The sequence below is a fragment of the Babylonia areolata genome, chromosome 5, assembly GCF_041734735.1.
Source record: "Babylonia areolata isolate BAREFJ2019XMU chromosome 5, ASM4173473v1, whole genome shotgun sequence".
In the NCBI taxonomy this organism is placed as follows: Eukaryota; Metazoa; Mollusca; class Gastropoda; order Neogastropoda; family Buccinidae; genus Babylonia; species Babylonia areolata.
The window spans coordinates 10,106,768-10,131,236 of record NC_134880.1 but is presented as its reverse complement, the minus strand read 5'-3'; the positions used below and the strand labels follow the sequence as shown (position 1 = coordinate 10,131,236).

Here is a 24,469-nt window from a genome sequence, read left to right as displayed (position 1 = left end):
CAGCACAACACAATACAACACAATACAACACAACACAATGCAACACAACACAATACAACACCAACACAACACAACACAACGCAACACAACACAATACAACACCAACACAACACAACACAACGCAACACAATGCAAGTGTACTCGGTAATAAAGACACAACGCAACACAACGCAACCCAACCCAACCCAACCCAACACAGCGGAACCAGTCCCCCTACCCGGCACGGCGTGGTGGCCAGGCCATGTGGCAGCCGCATCAGCGGCGTTGCTCTGGCAACCACAGGGCAGGTCCTGCAGCCTGGAGGACACGCTGTCTCTGGCGGCGTCTGGACACTTCTCCTTCAGCAGGAAGAACAGCATCGGCTCCAGGATCCTGATGGATTGGGATGTCTCTGGTTATTATGTCTGGCATGCGCTGGTTCATGTTTGTTCCCTTGATGTACTATTGCTCCCCTTCTCCCCATGTTCCTTGTGAATTCAGTACACTTGGTAATAATGATATATTCATTGTCAACTTTATATACTTGGTAATAAAGATATATTCCTTGTGAACTTAGTAAACTTGGTAATTTATATATATATATATATATATATTCCTTGTGGACTTGGTACACTGGGGGAAAAAAAGATATATTCATTGTGAACTTGGCACACTTGGTAATAAAGATAATTCGTTGTGAACTCGGTACACTAGGTAATACAGATATTCCTTGTGAACTCGTTACACTTGGTAATAAAGATACATTTGTCGTGAACTCAGACCACTTGGTAATAAAGATATATTTGTTGTCAACTCGGCACACTTGGTAATAAAGATATACTCCTTGTGACCTCGGTATACTTGGTAATAAAGATATGTTGCGTGTGACCTCGGTACACTTGGTAATAAAGATACATTCCTTGTGAACTTGATACACTTGGTAATAAAGATACATTCCTAGTGAACTTGGTACACTTGGTAATAAAGATATATTTCTTGTGAACCCCGTACACTTGGTAATAAAGATATGTTCTGTTCTGTTCTGTTCTATTTCTGTATTTACCTGCTTTTTTGCTTGTTTGTTATTGTCTGAAATAATTTACACGAAGAAACGATTTGGTTTAATTTTTTTGGTTATAATCTCTGAAAATGTCTGAAGTAGAAAGCTGTCTTCCATACTCAAGTGTGTAAATATATATATGTGTGTGTGTGTGTGTGTGTGTGTGTGTGTGTGTGTGTGTGAGAGAGAGAGAGAGAGAGAGAGAGAGAGAGCGTGCGTGTGTGCGTCTGTGTATGTCTGTGTCTGTGTCTGTGTGTGCTGACTCACTTTTCCAAGAGGGGGCTCAGAATGCTGAACAGAGCCTCCATCCACAAAGGGGGCTGAAACACCAATCACATGTTCATGATCACTCTGACACTGAGATGTGGACCTTTTTTTTCTTTTCTTTTTTTGAGATGGGGATATAACACACAAAGTTTCAGTTTCAGTAGCTCAAGGAGGCGTCACTGCGTTCGGACAAATCCATATACGCTACACCACATCTGCCAAGCAGATGCCTGACCAGCAGCGTAACCCAACGCGCTTAGTTAGGCCTTGAGAAAAAGAAAAAAAAAAAAAAGGTGAATAAATAATAGATAAGCTTACATAAATAAATAAATAAATAATAATTATAAAAAAAGGTATAATAATAAAATAATAATAATAATAATAAATGAATAACACACAAAACGAAAAGCTGAGTGACTAGGAGGTACATGACAGCTACTAATGGGTGAGAAATCAAGGGGGTGGCATGAGGTTAAACAGGTACTGACATACAAACTGTAGGAGGCAGGAAATGTGCATGCTTTCTCTCGCTCGCCAATGCTTTCTCTCACTTGTCAAACACATGCACGTGTGCACACACTCACACCACACACAAAAACACACACACAAACACACACACACACACACACGCATGCACACACACACACACACACACACACACTGCTCCTTTACCTTGACTTTTAAAAAAAAAATATTCAAGAAGTGCACTTTGAATACAAGAATGCTTCGATGAATAAAAAATTACAAGACTTTAGTTTCTTTTTTCTTTTTTTTCTCCACCAATATATTAATGAATAATATTGTTTTCATGACAACACAAGCATTCAGGCTAAAAAGAAAATACACTAGAACAAAAAGAAAAAAAAGAAGCAAACATTCAATGAATACTAACATCTTGCATGCACGTATACTGTCCATTAATACAGAAGCAAACAAAGAACTGCAAGTGAATGGATGAGTATTGAAGTAAAAATGAAAAAAAACAAAAACAAAAAAACCCAAAAAACACTGGAAATGGGACACCATGTATTAACACTGGGGGAAAGAAAAAAGGAAAGAAAAAGAAGAAAAAAAAAAAGATTTTGTATGATTTGTACGGTTTCCTTCCATATTATTGCCTTTTTTTTTCTTTTTTTCTTTTTTTTTTTTTTCTTTTTTTTCTTTTTTTTCTCCTTAACATGCCCAAAATTAGAAAATGAAAAGTTGTATGTGATTTATTTCATAAATACTATTGATTACTATGGCACAGTTATGGAATGCTGGGTACTGGTTTGGATTATTGCCACATTTTTTTAGTTGATTGTGTAACTTGTATGCAAAATAAAATGGTGGTCGACCCAAGAAAGTCCGGGGGGGAAAAAAAAACACAAAAAAAAACCTGTTCAGGCTAACCTTCAACTCAGCAGAAGTTGTCTTGACATTGAAAAGTTCCCAATCGTCACACCTGAAAGAAAGAACAAAACGATGATATAAGCAATGAAAACCTAGAAGTGATGACGACACAAGAGCAGCCATGTGTGTACATGAATGTATGTATAGGCATGTGCATCATGCATGCTCAAACGTGAACATGTGCATATCAATATTATTATTATTGTCCGTATCATCATAACTATCATTATTCTTTCATCATTATTGTTACTGTTGTTATTCTTGTTACCATCAACAGGAGGCTGGTTTTTATGTATTGGGATTAATTTCAAGTAGTGCGAAAGAGTTTCAAATACTGTGATACTGGTGTTAATTATTGTGGGATACACGGGCGCAATAGCCGAGTGGTTAAAGCGTTGGACTGTCAATCTGAGGGTCCCAGGTTCGAATCATGGTGACGGCGCCTGGTGGGTAAAGGGTGGCGATTTTTACGATCTCCCAGGTCAACATATGTGCAGACCTGCTAGTGCCTGAACCCCCTTCGTGTGTATATGCAAGCAGAAGATCAAATACGCACGTTAAAGATCCTGTAATTCATGTCAGCGTTCGGTGGGTTATGGAAACAGGAACATACCCAGCATGCACACCCCCGAAAACGGAGTATGGCTGCCTACATGATGGGGTAAAAACGGTCATACACGTAAAAGCCCACTCGTGTGTATACGAGTGAACGCAGAAGAAGAAGTAATGTGAGATGTGCATCACTTAGGTATTGTGATGTATGTCGAGTGCTATGTTGTGTGTGATACTTTTTTTGGTATCATCCCTGTAACATGAATCATCATTACAGTACTAGGTTTGATGTCTATGCATGGTTATGCATCCGTAGTGTTTAAAATGTTTTACACGTCAGTTTTTTACCGTTGTACAGCTCAACTGACCATGTTTTACAATGGAAAGGCACAAAATGAATTAAAGCATTATTATCATTATTCTAACTATTCTATTATCATTATTGCTCAGCATGTTTTACGATGGAAAGGCACAATATAAATTAAAGCATTATCATCTTATTCTAACTATTATATTATCAATATTACTTAGCATGTTTTACAATGGAAAGGCAAAATATAAATTAATTTATTATCATCATTATTCTAACTATTCTATTATTATTACTGAGCAGGTTTTACACGGAAAGGCACAATATAAATCAAAGTATCATTTCTATTCTTCTTATTATCATAATTATCATTATTTTACATGGAAAGGCGCAATATGAATAAAAGTATCATTATGATTATCATGATTATTATGATTATTATTATTTTTGCCATCATTATCATTATCATCATCATCATTATCATTACTAGCAGTAAAGCAAGTGAAGCCCACCTTTCCACAGCAGGCAGGACACACTTGGCCAGAGCGCTGGGAAACTGATGTGCATGGGCCAGGACCCCCACCAGGGCAAACACCACCTTCCTGGCGTTGGAGGCCGGCTCCTCCACACCCGGCCCTCCTGACCTTGACCCTGACCCTTGACCTGCCTCGTCCCCATTGCTGGAGTCGAGGCTCTCACTGTGGCTATGGTGAGAGCTGGCCATCATCAGACTGCGCGACAGCAGGATCACCGACAGGGTGTACTCCTTCATTAGCAAGGCCTGCACCAGAAAGTAAAAACAGAAACCTGAACCACCCTGAAAACAGATATGGCTGCCTAAACAGCAGGGTTACAAATGGTCAAACACACTGAAAATGGATATGGCTGCCTAAACAGCAAGGTTACAAATGGTTAAACACACTGAAAATGGATATGGCTGCCTAAACAGCAGGGTTACAAACGGTCAAACACACTGAAAACAGATATGGCTGCCTAAATGACAGGGTTACAAATGGTCAAACACACTGAAAATGGTTATGGCAGCCGAAACGGCATGATTACTAACAATCACACACAATGAAAATGGATATGACTGCCTAAATGACAGGGTTACAAACAGTCAAACACACTGAAACAGATATGACTGCCTAAATGGCAAGGTTCCAAATGGTCAAGAACACTGAAAACAGATATGGCTGCCTAAATAGCAAAGTTACGAACGGCCGAACACACTGATAACTGATATGGCTGCCTAAATTGCTGGGCTACAAATGGTCAAACACACAGATAATGGATATGGCTGCCTGAATGGCAAGGTTCCAAACGGTCATGCACACTGAAAATGGACATGGCTGCCTGAATGGCAGGGCTACAATCATACACACTGAAAATGGACATGGTTGCCTAAATGGCAGGGCTACAATCATACACACTGAAAATGGACAGGGTTGCCAAAATGGCAGGGCTACAATCATACACACTGAAAATGGACAGAGTTGCCTAAATGGCAGGGCTACAATCATACACACTGAAAATGGACATGGCTGCCTAAATAGCAGGGCTACAATCATACACACTGAAAATGGACATGGTTGCCTAAATGGCAGGGCTACAATCATACACACTGAAAATGGACATGGTTGCCTAAATAGCAGGGCTACAATCATACACACTGAAAATGGACATGGTTGCCTAAATGGCAGGGCTACAATCATACACACTGAAAATGGACATGGTTGCCTAAACGGCAGGGCTACAATCATACACACTGAAAATGGACATGGTTGCCTAAATGGCAGGGCTACAATCATACACACTGAAAATGGACATGGTTACCTAAATGGCAGGGCTACAATCATACACACTGAAAATGGACATGGTTGCCTAAATGGCAGGGCTGCCTAGATGGCGAGATTACAAACAGTCAAACACACTGAAAATGATTATGGCTGCCTTGCTGGCAGGGTTAAAAATGATCACACACACTAAAGTCCACACCAGTATACAGGTGAACATCGAAACTACACAACCCTGGAACACAGCAGAAGAAGAAAAAAACTTCCCTTCAATCTCTGAACAATACAAAGCAGCAGAAACAAACAAAGACAAATGCTGAGAGGAAAGCAGAAAAGGAAAGACAGGAGGCTAGGAAAGAGGAGGAAAGACACTTTTTTCTTCTTTCCGTTTTCAAACTTTTTTTCTTCTTTTAATTCATAAAGTGTGCAAACAGACAGCCTGGTATTTTTTCAAACACTGAAGAATTACCGTTTTGAAGAAAAACAAAGAGACGTCCACACTACGGAACACACCAAAGGCCTCCTCTACTTGTACCGGGTAAACAACACACACACACACAGAGGAATTTCACAATGCGTATCACGCAATGAAATAAATACACTTCAATGTAAATAAAATTCATTTCATTTTTCACACCAAAGGCCTACAACAAAACCAGGTAAACAACGCACAGGAATTTCACAATGCTTATCACGCAATGAAATAAATAAACTTCAGCGTAAAAAAAAAACACCCAAGTAATTTCATTGCCGACACTGTGTCCATGCCACAAACAGGCAGCCAGACGAGGAAGCCACCCACCTGGACCAGCAATCCCCAGCTGGACTGAGGTTGCCGCAGCAACAGCATCAGCTGCAGGTACAAGGCGGAGGTTGTCTGCATGTCGTCATAGCTGTCACACACACACAGGTGGTCTTCTATCAACTCTTTCAGCGCCACGTTTCTGTGTGAGAAACACTCCCCAGCACCAAATGTTTCAGAAGTGATGCTCTCAGTCACAGACTTCGATTCATGTCAAAACAACACAATGGACTTGTTCACTTCAAACTCAGGGCAAAGGTTAATCATTGTTCTGTTGGTGGGAAACTGGCTGTAGCTGTCAAACTTTGTCACAATATGAACAAGAGAGGCAAGGCCTTCAAGACTCACTTGTGATAAATTAAGTCCCCTAGCATTAATTACAGAGTAATTTCCCATTTTTTACTATCGGCACCAAAACGTTTTCAAAATAAATAAAATTTCCATGCTTAGCAAAAGAAGTTCCTGTTTGAACAAAAAATGATAATAATGACTCCTCTTGTTGTTGCGTCAGAATAAGAGGTCAAAACGCCAAGCTTACAGAATACAAAAAAAAAAAAAATAACAGTAAATGCAGTTTGCATATGATTAGGCTTCTTTTTTTTTCTTCTTTTTTTTGTGCCCATCCCAGAGGTGCAATATTGTTTTAAACAAGATGACTGGAAAGAACTGAATTTTTCCTATTTTTATGCCTAATTTGGTGTCAACTGACAAAGTATTTGCAGAGAAAATGTCAATGTTAAAGTTTACCACGGACACACAGACACAGACACAGACAACCGAACACCAGGTTAAAACATAGACTCACTTTGTTTACACAAGTGAGTCAAAGATGGTCTCATCAACATGACCCATTAATGTCAGCAAAGTCGCCAATGGTCTTGCACTGTCTAGTCAACTAAGTCGCCTATGGCAGTGAAAGAGTTGATTACCATAATAAGAAAAGAACCAAGGACCAAATAAATAACCACTCCCAACTTAAAACAAAAGGATGCCCAGATTTCTGCCTTTGGATGATACATTAATTCTCTTTTTTTTTTCTTCTTTAAATTCTTTACATATTCATATTAGTTCCACATGTAATCAGGGGCTACAAGTGCAATTACTGACCAAGTGTCTGAAGACTTAGAAAAGGTTCTGGCACATTTTTATATAAAAATTGCACGTATATGATTTGGTCTTCATTTCTGTTTCCTCTTTTTTTTTTTCAAGTTTCAACATTACATCCTCTGTTATACTGACCTTGTCAAATAACAATCATTATGGCCAAATTGTCTACTAAATTCATTTCTATTAAACATTCTCTTTGACTGACACAAGTGTCCTTTATTTATCTTATTTGTTTTTATCACTTTAAAATAAAAATCTTACATGACTAAATCAAAGAGTAATTTGCAAATGCTAGCATTTTATTTCAAACAAATGTACTAAATTATCATCTGTCAATATTGTGTACATCTGCAACAACATTATGTACACGTGCTTATCACTCGAATCATTTGAGACATTAAAAATTCAGCAGCACAACTTCAACATAGCAGTACTTCAACAAGAGCAATACACACAGATGCCAAGGACAAAGCCCTGTGGACACAGCTTTCTTTCACCAAGAGAACTGAACGCACTCTCAGTGCATTTTGTTGGTTTCTTTGATGGCTGCAAATCCCATGCTTACTCCCATCTACCAGTGTGGATGTGCATGCTGGGTATGTCCATTACCCACTGAGCTCTTGACATTGATTAGGAGATCTTTAATGAGCATATCTAATAATCTGCATGTGTACATGCATAAAAGAAGGTTCAGGCACTGGCAGGTTTGCAGACAACATTGACCTGGGGAGATCAGAAAAATCTCCAAACCTGGCCCACCACACGCAACCGGGAATCAAACCCAGGATCCACAAATCCAGTGCTCTACCTAACCACAGGGTTATCATGGCTGTCACTATCAGTGAATGCTTCACAATCAATAAAGAAGGAACCTCACTGTTTGTGACCCCCAGAGGCAAACAGTGCGGGCCAGAAGAAGTGCATCCACTGAGTGTTCCCACAGCGAGACATGCTCTCCTGGCTGCTCAGCTCTTCCTGGTGCGACGAAAACCCTCGGCGATACACTCTGCACATCACAGCACAGCGTTTTGTTTACCTGTTTGTTGTGTTGCTTCATCACTCTTTGTCAGAACCACACCACGTGTGACAAGAGTGCACGGGGGAAACTGGTCTAAACTAACCTCTGCTGTCTGACAAAAATGACAATGTGACATTATTTTTATGTTTACCATGTCTACGCCTGCCACTTCGAAGGTATGTACCACTAAATATATTCAAATATACTTCTGTGTATGTCTTTGTGCACAAATACATAAAAAAGCACATGTACTGATCTTCTCGTACAAACACACACACACCAATCCCTTCACATTCACATACAATCCTAATCAGGCAAACACACCACAAACTATCCCTAAAAACACACACTTTTAACTCACCACCACCACAAACCCACTCTCAACCACACACATATTGTTACCAATAAACAGTCTTATTAAGGGAGATACACTCCACTACCACCACAACCAGGGAATAAACTCCACTACCACCACAACCAGGGATATACTCCACTACCACCACAACCAGGGATACACTCCACTACCACAACATTGGGATACACTCCACCACAACCAAGGATATACTCCACTACCACCACAACCAGGGATAAACTCCACTACCAACACAACCAGGAATACACTCCACTACCACCACAACCAGGGATACACTCCACTACCACCACAACCAGGGATACACTCCACTACACAACGTTGGGATACATTCCACCACAACCAAGGATAAACTCCACTACCACCACAACCAGGGATACACTCCACTACCACCACAACCAAGGATATACTCCACTACCACCACAACCAGGGATACACTCCACTACCACCACAACCAAGGATACACTCCACTACCACAACAACCAGGGATACACTCCACTACCACCACAACCAGGGATACACTCCACTACCACCACAACAAGGGATAAACTCCACTACCAACACAACCAGGGATACACTCCACTACCACAACATTGGGATACACTCCACCACAACCAAGGATATACTCCACTACCACCACAACCAGGGATACACTCCACTACCACCACAACCAGGGATACACTCCACTACCACAACAACCTGGGATACACTCCACTACCACCACAACCAGGGATACACTCCACTACCACCACAACCAGGGATACACTCCACTTCCACCAGAACAATGGGATACACTCCACTACCTCCACAACAATGGGATACACTCCACTACCACCACAACAATGGGATACACTCCACTACCTCCACAACAATGGGATACACTCCTATCACCACAACCAGGGGTACACTCCACTATCACAACCAGGGATACACTCCACTACAACATTGGGATACACTCCACCACAACCAAGGATATACTCCACTACCACCACAACCAGGAATACACTCCACTACCACCACAACAATGGGATACACTCCACTACCACCACAACAATGGGATACACTCCACTACCACCACAACCAAGGATACACTCCACTACCACAACAACCAGGGATACACTCCACTACCACCACAACCAAGGATACACTCCACTACCACAACAACCAGGGATACACTCCACTACCACCACAACCAGGGATACACTCCACTACCACCACAACCAGGGATACACTCCACTACCACCACAACAAGGGATAAACTCCACTACCAACACAACCAGGGATACACTCCACTACCACAACATTGGGATACACTCCACCACAACCAAGGATATACTCCACTACCACCACAACCAGGGATACACTCCACTACCACCACAACCAGGGATACACTCCACTACCACAACAACCTGGGATACACTCCACTACCACCACAACCAGGGATACACTCCACTACCACCACAACCAGGGATACACTCCACTTCCACCAGAACAATGGGATACACTCCACTACCTCCACAACAATGGGATACACTCCACTACCACCACAACAATGGGATACACTCCACTACCTCCACAACAATGGGATACACTCCTATCACCACAACCAGGGGTACACTCCACTATCACAACCAGGGATACACTCCACTACAACATTGGGATACACTCCACCACAACCAAGGATATACTCCACTACCACCACAACCAGGAATACACTCCACTACCACCACAACAATGGGATACACTCCACTACCACCACAACAATGGGATACACTCCACTACCTCCACAACAATGGGATACACTCCACTACCACCACAACAATGGGATACACTCCACTACCTCCACAACAATGGGATACACTCCTATCACCACAACCAGGGGTACACTCCACTATCACAACCAGGAGATACACTCCAACAATTTTTAAAGGATATTCAAAATTTGAATAACACAGGACATATTCCCAGTCAGGTGATGCTAACAGATGATGAATATATACAAACAAGATTGGGAAAATTTGTTTATGAATGCTGCTGCAATTTACCGCATTAACTGATTGATTAATTGTGTGTTTTTCATTCGTTCATTCATTTACCATTGCATTTGTGTCTTATAAACCTTACGGTTTCATGACAATAAAATCTATTCTATTCTATTCTATTCCACCACCACCACTATGAGATATACTCCACTATCACTACCACAAGATAAACTCCACCACCACCGCTATGAGGTACACCCCACCACCACCGCCACCATGAGATACACTCCACTATCACCACAAGATAAACTCCACCACCACCGCTATGAGATACACTCCACCACCACCGCCACCATGAGATACACTCCACTATCACCACAAGATAAACTCCACCACCACCGCTATGAGATACACTCCACCACCACCGCCACCATGAGATACACTCCACTATCACCACAAGATAAACTCCACCACCACCGCTATGAGATACACACCACCACCACCACCATGAGATACACTCCACCACCACCACCATGAGATACACTCCACCACCACCACCACCATGAGATACACTCCACTGTCACCACAAGATAAACTCCACCACCACCGCTATGAGATACACACCACCACCACCACCACAAGATAAACTCCACCACCACCGCTATGAGATACACACCACCACCACAACCACAAGATAAACTCCACCACCACCGCTATGAGATACACACCACCACCACCACCACAAGATAAACTCCACCACCACCGCTATGAGATACACACCACCACCACCACCATAAGATAAACTCCACCACCACCACCGCTATGAGATACACTCCACCACCACCACCACCACTATGAGACAAACACCACTACCACCACAACCTTCCCTCGCTCCCTAACCCCCACGTTACCTGTACACAGCATCGAGGGGAGAGGCGACGATGGCAAGTGCGGCCATGAGGTTGGAGCAGAGGTTGTGGATGCTGTAGTGGGGCAGCTGGCTGTGGCCAGGGTCCAGCAGCCTGGATGCGGAGTTGCTCGCCCACAGCAGGTGGTCCATCACACACAGCAGAATGGCCGTCACGTCGTACCTGCAGGACACACATGGTGTCATGTATCAGTATCGGTAGCTCAAGGAGGCGTCACAAATCCATATACGCTACGCCACATCTGTCAAGCAGATGCCTGACCAGCAGCGTAACCCAACGCACTTAGTCAGGCCTTGAGAAAAGAAAAAAAAAAAAAGAAAGAAAAAAAGTAAAATAAAAAATAAAAAATAACAAAAATTAAAAACATCAGACATAGTGTACGACATCACTCTTACTGTTTACATGGTATGTGTAAAAGATGTGCCCGGTATGTATGTAACGTTTCAATGCCCCAAGGGGGCACAAGAAAACTATTCTACCTTGCCTTGATAGTGCAGTAGTACCTGCAGTTCCATGCAAGTACAATAATTAGAGGTTCACAAAGTGAACAAAACTCTGTGACATACTTTTCGTTCCACACTTGATGACATCACATACTTCTGTCAAAATCAGCAATGTGAAAGAAGGTGCATCAAAAAAACAACAAATATAACATACTTTTTGTTTCACGCTTCATGACATCACATATTTCTGTCAAAATCACAGTGTGAAAGATGGGGCAGCAAAAAGACAAAACAAAAAAACAAAAACAACAAAATGAAAACAAACAAAATGGAAGACTAGCATGAATAATGAATCTGAATGACTTTATATCATATATTTATGATAGTCAGTTGTGTCCGACTATGACCATCAGAACAGCAGAGGAGGCAACTGCTGTCCTGACTATCTGGGCTAGAATTTGATAATAGTGGAGAGTGTCTTGCCCAAGTACATCCCCACTCTCTCAGCCAAGCGGGTTTTAGGACAGTCGGCGTTGGGATGGTTCCCAAAGGCCAACTAGCCCACAAGGCTGCAGCACTAAAAGCCAGTGCAATTTTGCCTCCAAGTTTGAGAGTCATAGTCCTTCACAAAAGACTAAGCTGTAAATGGTTTCCCATTGACTGGAGAAACCATTGATAATACAGCTCTCACTTTGCTGTTGGCCCAAATGAAAACTTATGTCAATCTGTGATATAAGCCGAGTGTTGGGCTTTATATATAGACAGTACATGAACAACGGAAGTGAATGATTCCTCACTTGTACTGCTTGACACGCCGGAAGCTGGGAAGGACACGCATGTATCTCTGCATGATGGTCAGCAAGGAGTCCTGCAGAACAGAACTGAAGATGCTCTGGGCCAAGGTAGGGGCACAGGTTGTCCACAGATCATGCCGTAAACCTCGCAGGTGGAAATTCCACATCTGTATGGTGAATGAGCATCTCTCATCCTGGGAACATACAATGAAGAGGCCCTCAGTTTTCACAGGAATGGAAAACTGTGCAAACAGTAGTAAATCAGCAGTAAAATGCAAACATGACGTTAACAGGGATGCTAATGGTTCAAAGTACAGATTTTTTTTTTTTTTTTTTTTTTTTTTAGTCATGATAGCTAGATCTGAAATTTACCCTGTCTTCCAGTATAGTTGAAGTGTTTCAAACCTGAAAGCCATCAGGTAATTTCCACTGAAGATTTCTATGGAAATGCGGGTGGGGTGGGGGGAGTTTCTAGAATTTTTTCAAAGAAATCCAGAAGAACATTTTACAACTATCATCAGTTTTGGATATTTTGATTTTTCAGTTTTGGACCAGGACATCTTTATGTCCAGATCATTCTCCACTTGTCTTAACTATGACAACTTATTCTAAAACTATTTTCTTAACTGAAACACAAACCGCTATCTTAATTTCACCCCCTCCCCCCACCTCCCCACCCCACCAAAGTCTGGACAGTGAAATTCAATCACCATGTTCAAACCAAAAGAAAACCATAAACCTGAAAAAAGAGCACACCTATTTGTTGCATTTTGTTTTTTTGTGGCATTTTGTATTTCTTTTTATCACAGCAGATCTCTCTGTGAAATTCGAGCTGTTCTCCCCAGGGAGATTGCATTGCTATACTACAGCGCCACCCATTTTTTTGTATTTTTTCCCTGCGTGTAGTTTTATTTGTTTTTCCCATCGAAGTGGATTTTTCTTCAGAATTTTGCCAAGAACAACCCTTTTGTTGCTGTGGGTTCTTTTATGTGCACTAAGTGCATGCTGCACACAGGACCTAGGTTTATTGTCTCATCTGAATGACTAGCGCCCAGACCACCACTCAAGGTCTAGTGGAAGGGGAGAAAATATCGGCAGCTGAGCCGTGATTCAAACCAGCGCGCTCAGATTCTCTCGCTTCCTAGGCGGATGTGTTACCTCTAGGCCATCACTCCACTATCCATCATCTATATTAATGGCAGTAATATTCCCTGGCATCCCTGGCCCAATAACCATGTGGTTAAAGCACTGGACTTTCAATCTGAGGGCTCTGGGTTTGCATCTCGGTAACAGTGCCTGGTGGTTAAAGGGTGGAGATCTTTCTGATCTCCCAAGTCAACATATGTGCAGACCTGCTAGTGCCTGAACCCCCTTCATGTGAATATGCATGCAGAAAATCAAATGCACATGTTAAAGATCCTGTAATCCATGTCAGCATTTGGTGGGTTATGGAAATAAGAACGTACCAAACATGCATACCCCTGAAAACGGAGTATGGCTGCCTGCATGGTGGGGTAAATAAACAAAACAGTCATTCACGTAAAACATTATATATGTCTGTATGAGTGTGTATGTGTACGTGACTGAAACCTGACTGAATGACACAGGAAACAAATGATGAGCAGCAGCCGTCAGTCAGCTCTACCCTGGTAGGCAGCCTGTTGTGCAAATGACTTTGTAAAGAGCTTAGAGCTTGGTCTCCGACCTAGGATAGGTGCTATTAAGTATCCATATCATCATCATCCCAAAGCAGCGTAAGTAGCCACAGCCCCTCCCTCCACAGCCCCACACCCCATTTCCTGGCTTTTAAAAACAACAATTTGATTTGAAGAAACCTTTATTCAAAACAAATATTAAACATGTACATATAAACACACCCCCACCCTATTTGAAATCTTTTTTGCTCTTCTCCTGAGGCATGCGTTCAGCAAAGCGCAAGAAGGGATCTACCTGCGGACCAGATCAGATGGCAGGCTCTTCAATCTCGCCCGCCTCAGAGCAAAGACAAAAGTCCGTGAAGCCCTCATCAGAGACATGCTTTTTGGCGACGATGCCGCAGTTGTGACCCACACCCAACAGGACTTGCAGTCACTAATGGACCGCTTCTCCCAGGCCTGCAAAGATTTCGATCTGACCATCAGTCTCAAGAAGACAAACGTCCTAGGCCAAGACACCCATCTCCACTAGCCATTACCATTGATGACTATGAGCTTGAAGTCATCCATCAATTCACTTACCTTGGGTCCACCATCACCGACAACCTCTCCCTTGACACTGAGATCGACAAGAGGATCGGGAAGGCAGCCACAATGCTAGCCCGCCTCACATAAAGAGCGTGGACAAATCCCAAGCTGACAATGAAGACAAAGATGGCTGTATACAAAGCCTGCGTCCTCAGCACCTTGCTGTATGGCAGTGTGGCGTGGACCACACATGCTCGTCAGGAGAAAAGGCTCAATACCTTCCACCTGAGAAGCCTACAGCGCATACTCGGCATCTCCTGGCAAGACAAGGTGACAAACACCGAAGTCCTGACTCGCGCTGGCCTCCCGACCATGTATACCATGCTGAGACAGCGCCGGCTTCGCTTGCTGGGCCACGTTCGCCACATGGAAGATGGTTGCATCCCAAAAGACATCCTTTATGGAGAGCTCGCCACAGGGCAGAGAAGCATCGGCTGCCCACAGCTGAAATACAAAGACGTTTGCAAACGTGACATGAAGGCGTTTGAGATCAACACTGAGTCCTGGAAGGACCTTGCAGATGACCGCAACGGATGGAGAAACACTCTCAAGAATCAGCTACGGATTGGTGAGGACAAACTGTCAGCTGCTGCAGCAGAAAAGCAAGCTCGCAGAAAAGGGACGGCAGCCAACAGACCAGCATCAGCATACACATGTGACCACTGTGACAGAGACTGTCTCTCTCGCATCAGTCTCTACAGTCACAGGCGATGCTGCTTGGTCCAAGCAGACAGCCCAATTAGACATTAGGTCAGATATACTCTATCCATTGTCAGCCATGACCGAAGGAGGCCTACTACTACATATAAACAGCAGAGCAACAACAAGCTAACAGGTTATATCAAGCATGTAAGAAATTAGTTTTTGTTTGGTTTAGTTAAAACAGTTGCAGATTTATAGTCAATCCCTCGGCTTCAGCGACGTACTTATCCAGATCCAGAATGTTACAAAAAATGTAGTAATGCTGAAATAGGAAATTTTCTATCTAAAATTACGTTTAAATAACATACTTACCGTGACCCAACTAGTGCAGACTCCGGCAGGGGTTTGACATTCCTGTCCTGTGCAAACTACTATCCGCCTATGCTGAGAAAACGAAAGCAACTAGGGCCGATAACCTCCTGGAAGTAGGTAACCTCCCCTTTGTCCCGCCGCCTCCTCCACTTCCTCCGCTCCCTCCGGTCGACTCCAGACCTCCACCACCTCCTACACCTCCACTAGTGACTTCTAGAGGTTTGTTGCCACACACTCAGGTCAGTGTTGCCTTTAATGTCATTTTTATCGACCCGCGAACGCACTCGACGCAATCCACATTTTCTCGGCCCTGCCAGTCAGCAGTGTACGAGTCGACCTCCTCTATCTCTTTACCCATACCCACAGTTGCACAAATGGAATATGCCACATTCCCTTTGGGGAAACAACACCACAAAAAACAAAAACAAAACCAAAAAACCCCCCAAAAAACCCACGTTTTCTACTTGCATACAAATAACAATCACTGACATCAGTGTTTCTTTAACTAAACAGCTGTGACGAAGCAGTAGCCTTGCTCACCTCATAGAAGTCTTTGAAGTTGGCCCAGTCAGTGGACTCAGCATCCATGAGAATGCTGGTGGCCACGGTCTGACTGTGCAGCTGAACAATCTGCTTCATCACAGCATCAAGCAGCTCACTGTACTGCCGCACCAGTGTAGTGAACAGCTTCTTCCTGCAGTGCAAACAACCAGCATCACTTTCTCTGTGTGTGTGTGTGTGTGTGTGTGTGTATCACTAACAGCTTCTTCCTGCAGTGTAACAATCAGCATCACTTTCTGTGTGTGTGTGTGTGTGTGTGTGTGTGTGTGTGTGTGTGTGTGTGTGTGTGTGTGTGTGTCACTAACAGCCAGCTTTTTCCAGCAGTGTAACAATCAGCATCACTTTCTGTGTGTGTGTTTGTGTGTGTGTGTGTGTGTGTGTGTGTGTGTGTGTCACTAACAGCTTTTTCCTGCAGTGTAACAATCAGCATCACTTTCTGTGTGTGTGTGTGTGTGTGTGTGTGTGTGTGTGTGTGTGTGTGTGTGTGTCACTAACAGCTTCTTCCTGCAGTGTAACAATCAGCGTTAAAGTGCTGGACTTTCAATGTGAAAGTCCATGGTTCGAATCTCAGTAACAGCGCCTGTTAGGCATGGAGATTTTTCCAATCTCCCAGGTCTTTCATATATATGTGCAGACCTGCTAGTGCCTGGACCCCCTTCGCGTATATACACACGCAGAAGATCAAATATACACGTTAAAAATTCTGTAATCCATGTGAGCATTTGGTGGGTCACGGAAACAAGAACATACCCAGCATACACCCCCCACCCCAAAAATGGAGTATGGCGGGGCAAATACACAAAATGGTCATACACGTAAAATGTTTCACGTCTGTGTGAGTAAATGTCTGCATGACTGAAGCCGGATAATACACAGAAAATGAAAGACAAGCGCCCAGCGACAGCTGTCAGTCAGCTCTGCCTGGGAAGACAACCTGTTGTGCAAATGACTGTGTCTGTAAAGCGCTTAGGGCTTGGTTTCCGACCAAGGATAGGTGCTACATAAATATCCATATCATCATCATTCACACCTTATTTTCGTAATCAATTAAGAAAAATGTACGGTTTCTCAAGCAGCATTTTCAGGTACTGACCCTCCATCATCCGTGGTGAGCAGGTTCTCATAGTGCATCAGGTGGTTCCGTATCATTCCACACGTGGCCAGGATCAGGTAAAGCTGTTTCAGGGAAGCTTTTCCTGGCACATCTTTGCTCATCTGGACACACCAGTCATTGTCATCACTGGAAACTTTTCAAAACAACACCCCAAGTATGTGTGGACTAACATTAAAACTTCTTAATTTTCGCAGTAAAAAGAGTCTCTGGTGCGCTTTCTTGCCAGTGGCATCAACATGTTCACTGGATGTGAGACTGTGATCAACTATAGTCCCTAGATATTTAAAACTGTCCACTATTTCCACTTGTTTCTGATCTATTATGACTGGATTTAGTGTGTGTGTGTCCCTTTCACTGCCTAAAATAAGTAAGTCACAAGTTCGAGTCCTATATATTCGAGCTGGGAATTTTACTAAACCATGAGTAGTGGTCTGGCTGTTACTGTTTCAGAAGAAATGATTGATAAACTGAAGTCCTGTGTCCAACATGCACATAGCGCATCTAAAAGAACAAACAGAAAATGATCTTATACTCAATACATGTATGAGAATAGCGCAAAGTAAATCTGTGAGAAATAGCACAGCTAATAAGTTCACGAAACAAAAGCACGTAACACACTACACAAGAAATTCTGCACTTACACACACCTAAAATGAATACTACACATGAACGTATCAGCATCAGTATCAGTAGCTCAAGGAGGCGTCACTGCGTTCGGTCAAATCCCTATACGCTACACCACATCTGCCAAGCAGATGCCTGACCAGCAGCGTAACCCAAGTGAAATAGTAAAGAGAGGCAGACAGAAAAACAGGCAGGTAAACAGACAGACAGAGATAGTGGAGAGCAAGAGAGACAGACAGACAAACAAACAGACAAAGGCACAGAGAGAGAGAGAGAGAGAAAGATAAGACCAAGACAGAGAGACAGAAACAGAGCAAGAGAGAGAGAGAGAGTTAACTCACCTTGACAAGCTGAACGTGGAAGTTCTTGAGGCAGATGCAGAAGGTGTCAATGAAGGAGGACCTGACGGGCAGCAGACAGCCATCACAGCCAACCCTGGCCAGGGGCAGCAGGCGGTTAGCCACCTCCAGGAACTGGTGACTGCCCTGAACCACAGCACACTGTGTCAACATTCCTTGTCTTCACTGATATCACACCACACTGTCAACACACCTTGTCATCACTGATATCACACCACACCGTCAACACACCTTGTCATCACTGATATCACACCACACTGTCAACACACCCTGTTATCATTGGTATCACACCACACTGTCAACACACCTTGTTATCACTGATATTACACCACACCGTCAACACACCTTGTTATCACTGATATCACACCACACCGTCAACACACCTTGTTATCACTGATATCACACCACACTGTCAAAATATCGTGTTATCACTGATATCACACCACACTGTCAACACACCTTGTTATCACTGATATCACACCACACTGTCAACACACATTGTTATCACTGATATCACACCACACTGTCAACACACCTTGTTATCACTGATATCACACCACACTGTCAACACACATTGTTATCACTGATATCACACCACACATTCAACACACCTTGTTATCACAGATATCACACCACACTGTCAACACACATTGTTATCACTGATATCACACCACACTGTCAAAATATCGTGTTATCACTGATATCACACCACACTGTCAACACACCTTGTTATCACTGATATCACACCACACTGTCAACACACCTTGTTATCACTGATATCACACCACACTGTCAAAATATCGTGTTATCACTGATATCACACCACACTGTCAACACACCTTGTCATCACTGATATCACACCACACTGTCAACACACCTTGTCATCACTGATATCACACCACACCATCAACACACCTTGTTATCACTGATATCACACCACACTGTCAACACACCTTGTCATCACTGATATCACACCACACTGTCAACACACCTTGTCATCACTGATATCACACCACACCGTCAACACACATTGTTATCACTGATATCACACCACACTGTCAACACACCTTGTCATCACTGATATCACACCACACTGTCAACACACCTTGTTATCACTGATATCACTCCACACTGTCAACACACCTTGTCATCACTGATATCACACCACACTGTCAACACACCTTGTTATCACTGATATCACACCACACCATCAACACACCTTGTTATCACTGATATCACACCATGCCGTCAACACACCTTGTCATCACTGATATCACTCCACACTGTCAACACACCTTGTTATCACTGATATCACACCACGCCGTCAACACACCTTGTTATCACTGATATCACTCCACACTGTCAACACACCTTGTTATCACTGATATCACACCACGCCGTCAACACACCTTGTCATCACTGATATCACACCACACTGTCAACACACCTTGTCATCACTGATATCACTCCACACTGTCAACACATCGTGTTATCACTGATATCACTCCACACTGTCAACACATCGTGTTATCACTGATATCACTCCACACTGTCAACACATCATGTTATCACTGATGTCACTCCACACTGTTAACACATCGTGTTATCACTGATATCATACCACTTAAACACACCTTGCTATCACTGATTATTTTTAGGAAACTACTACTGCCACAGGAAAACTGTTGGCTGTGGAAACTATACTGTAATATCACTGCCAAGTTATCTTATTCTGCCACTTACGCAAAATGACTGTTTCAACGTAGCACAACTCTTCTTAACCTCTATATATCATTGCTCGCTTCATCTCTAAAAACATTGTTCAGCTTTCAATTTCTCACCAACGCTCTGTTTTTCAATGGCTGTTTCATCTAATGTGCAAGTGCGGAGACGCATGCTCACATACAAATGCACGCACATAAACACAAACCCTTCTTTGCCTTTCATTGGCTGCAACTCGCTCATTCACTCATTTCGATTTTGTTTTTGTATTTTGTGTAACCATTCTTTTTTTTGTTTTTTTGTTTTACCTCTCTATACATCACAGGTGGGTACATGCTATAACCCACCAAACATTTATCATTAGATTTTAAACGTGTGTTTTCATCTGGTTTTGCCTGTATACACAAAGCAGAATTACACCCCAACAGGTCTCTACTCTTGCTGACAAAGGATACTGGAAAAAATATCTTCACACACACACACACACACACAGACTCTCACACCAAATATCTTAAAATTATATACACTAACGTGGAGAGATATCAACAACAATATTGTAAACCCATACCAAACAGGTGACCTTGGGATAGTTCAGTACACCAAATACACGCACACAGACACACACACTGTTCTGAGTTCTCTCTCTCTCTCTCTCTCTCTCACACACACACAAACACACACAACAAACAAATCTGAAACACATCATCAACCAAGGACAGCAGGCGAAACTATTTTTTTTCTTTCTTCAATTAACCACCCCTTACCAAAGAGGTGAGCATGGGGTACTCCACCCTTCCCCCCTGCAGGGCAGCCAGCGTGGGCACAGCCTTGAGGACGTGCTGGCTGTCCCAGAGGGCGGTCTCCGCGGCCAGGCAGCTGTGCATCTGGTCCAGCAGCCGGCCCTCCACCGCCTGGCTCAGGTCCACCGACAGCTTCTTGAACACCAGCTTCCACTCCCACCGGAACTTCTCCTCCACGCGGCTGTGCTCCACCACTGCCACACCACAGCACACCACACCACACCATACACCACACGCCACGCCACGCCACGCCACGCCACGCCACACCCCACCCCACCCCACCCCACACCACGCCACACCCCACCCCACCCCACCCCACACCACGCCACACCACACCACACCACACCATACCACACCACACCATATCACAACACACCACACACCACACCACTTATCACACACTGGAAAAAGTACTGTTACAGTTTTCAGTTTCAGCTTCTCAAGGAGGCGTCACTGCGTTCGGACAAATCCATACATACACTACACCACATCTGCTAGGCAACCCAACATGCTTAGTCAGGCCTTGAATGCCTGCACATATGTCTGTGTACCTATCAGAGTGGATTTTTTATACTGAATTTTGCCAGGACAACACTCATTGCCATGGGTTCTTTTTCAGTGCACCAAGTGTGTGCTGCACACAGGACCTCAGTTCATCGTCTCATCCGAAAGACTAGACGCTAAAGTTTTGATTTTCCAGTCAAACTTGGGGAGAAAGACAAGAGCGGGATTCAAACCCACACCCTCACGGACTCTCTGTATTGGCATATCAGAGTCGTAACCATTCTGCCACCTTCCTCCGTACAGAGTAGCCATTAAACAGCTGAGACTGAATGTGTTACCAGTTAACAATGATCTCCACTGATACAGTGAATCAACAAACAGTAAGATGTGTGAAGTGTATATGTCACAAATCTTTCTCTGTTTTTTTTTGGTTTATTTTTTTAAACTGTACTGTGCCAGTCTAAAATGTACAGAGACCTCAGAGAAACATTTCTGAAGGGCTCTATAAGAATCAACACTGGAAAACTACTCAAATTAAAACAAAAAGACATAACTAGAGTTTGCTGAAATTTCTTTTTCATGCAGTGAACAAAAGGAAATGTTTCATTCAAGTCATTCGGATATGTTTATTTGTATTTGTATTTCTTTTTATCACATCAGATTTCTCTGTGTGAAATTCGGGCTGCTCTCCCCAGGGAGAGCACGTCGCTACACTACAGCGCCACCCTTTTTTTTGTATTTTTTCCTGCGTGTAGTTTTATTTGTTTTTCCTATCGAAGTGGATTTTTCTACAGAATTTTGCCAGGAACAACCCTTTTGTTGCTGTGGGTTCTTTTACGTGCGCTAAATGCATGCTGCACACGGGACCTCGGTTTATCGTCTCATCCGAATGATGTAAATATTGCCAATATGTCTGTCTGTTTCCCTGGACCCCCCACCCCAGACCCACATGGTTTGAGTATGGGCCAATGGCCAATCCACAATTAACAATTTGGTGTTGGGTGGTTGTGTTCACTGAAAAACTGAATATTTCTCATTATAATTTTATGACATGAAATGCTTTTATTTCCAACAACAATAACAACAGTATTATCAACAAACAATAATAATTATCAGTTACACCAATTATCATTATCATCATACTGACATCAGTGACAATCGTCATTGTCTTTATTGTGATTATGACAATGATGATACCTGTTACCTTTATCCATGCAAAAATATCACCCCATCAGCACACCATAACTGTGCCTGGGATTTTTTCTCATACCCTCTTCTCCCTTCACATCACAGAAATATTCAAGTCTTTTTTCACATGGCAAAATGTAAAAATGACCACTTTTCAATCATTAAAGAAAAGGGTTTGTTCATTAAAAAATAAAAATATAAAAATAAAAAATAATAAATAACAACAGCACATTTCACCCAGAAACAATTCCTCTGCAGACTGAAAATACAATGCACTGGCCTTACAGGGTTCAAGCCTTTCTTTAAAAGACTTGTTGAGATGCTTGTGAGTGAGTCTATCATGCAAAGGCTGAAGAACACTAGATTGTGTGCCAACTGCACACAATCCATCTTTGGTGTGCATAATAGCCAAGTGCTGAGAACACTGGGCTTTCAATCTGAGGGTCCTGGTCTCAATCCCATTATCAGCGTCTACTGGCTTAACTCTCTCCGGACGAAGGAATGCTCACGCATTCCTACACAAAAAGTATTCGGATTCGGACGAAGGAATGGAATAGCATTCTTCGAAAAGTAAAATTCCATCACGCGCTGTACACGTGATTTTGTGATTAGCCAAGCAGAGTGCGCTATTCTGGGTCACTCCACAATTGAATAGTATGATTGGTCAGCCTGGCATGTGTGGCCTGTCTCGCACACACGCTGACAAAGTCACTGACCAGTCGGCTGCTCGCGTGCCAGCCTGTTAGCAAAGCGGGCTCTTCTCAGAATGTTGTGAAGCGAACAAGGCAGTGATGGCAACGTTTTAGGGTTGCCAAAGTACTTGAAATGCTACAAACTGAAGGGTCGGACATTGAAGAGGTGGATGATGACGAAGAAGAAAGCGAATTTAATGCAGAAAGCGAGCATGTGTATGGTGATTCGGGGTGGAAAATTGGCAGTATTTTCTACATATGGCAAAACTGTAAAAATAAGATGAGAAATTTGATTATTTTATATGTACTAGCTCAACACGTAATAAACCAGTTCTGAAAGTTTCATTTTTTTTTTACACAGTATTTTGTATTTTTTGTAATTTTTTTTCCAAACCCTTACAAATGGGCCGTCTGTGGGGAAAAGCAAGGGAGAAAACTTGTCATCCTGAGTGAGTTAAGGGAGATTTTCATGATTTACCAGCGCAACACATGTGTCAACCTGCTTGTGCCTTAATTCACTTTGACTATACACATGCTGAAAATCAAATACGCACGCACTTAAAAGATCCTGTAATATGTGTCTGTCTTTGGTGGAAACATGAACTTACCAGTTTGAACATCCCTGAAAATGGTCTGCCTGTATATCATGGTAAAATCCCTCACATACATTATAAAAGCCCACTCACAGATATAAGAGAATGTGTGAGTTATATAGCAAACAAACACAGAAAGATTAATTTATTGTGTCATGTCATTTTACAAACATCAAAGCCCTAAAATATCAAGTGAAAATTTACATTTTATAAACTGTGTGCGCATGCGCACACACACACACACACACATACAC

At 42.8% G+C, this 24,469-nt stretch overlaps 1 protein-coding gene across 2 annotated transcripts in view; it reads right to left on the bottom strand.

Annotated features, from left to right (window-relative positions):
- Positions 1-24,469, bottom strand: part of LOC143281920 (uncharacterized protein KIAA0825-like) — a 49,281-nt gene that overhangs the window by 12,724 nt on the left and 12,088 nt on the right. For both annotated transcript variants that reach the window (XM_076587217.1, XM_076587218.1), the window contains exons 8-19: positions 21,203-21,432; positions 18,699-18,842; positions 17,713-17,834; positions 16,599-16,752; positions 12,805-12,995; positions 11,547-11,726; positions 8,143-8,271; positions 6,159-6,249; positions 4,073-4,341; positions 2,699-2,750; positions 1,307-1,359; positions 218-372 (exon numbers count right to left, since the gene is read on the bottom strand). In XM_076587217.1, coding sequence (XP_076443332.1) covers positions 218-372; positions 1,307-1,359; positions 2,699-2,750; positions 4,073-4,341; positions 6,159-6,249; positions 8,143-8,271; positions 11,547-11,726; positions 12,805-12,995; positions 16,599-16,752; positions 17,713-17,834; positions 18,699-18,842; positions 21,203-21,432 — 1,770 coding nt within the window. The remainder of the gene's footprint in view (positions 1-217; positions 373-1,306; positions 1,360-2,698; positions 2,751-4,072; positions 4,342-6,158; positions 6,250-8,142; positions 8,272-11,546; positions 11,727-12,804; positions 12,996-16,598; positions 16,753-17,712; positions 17,835-18,698; positions 18,843-21,202; positions 21,433-24,469) is intronic.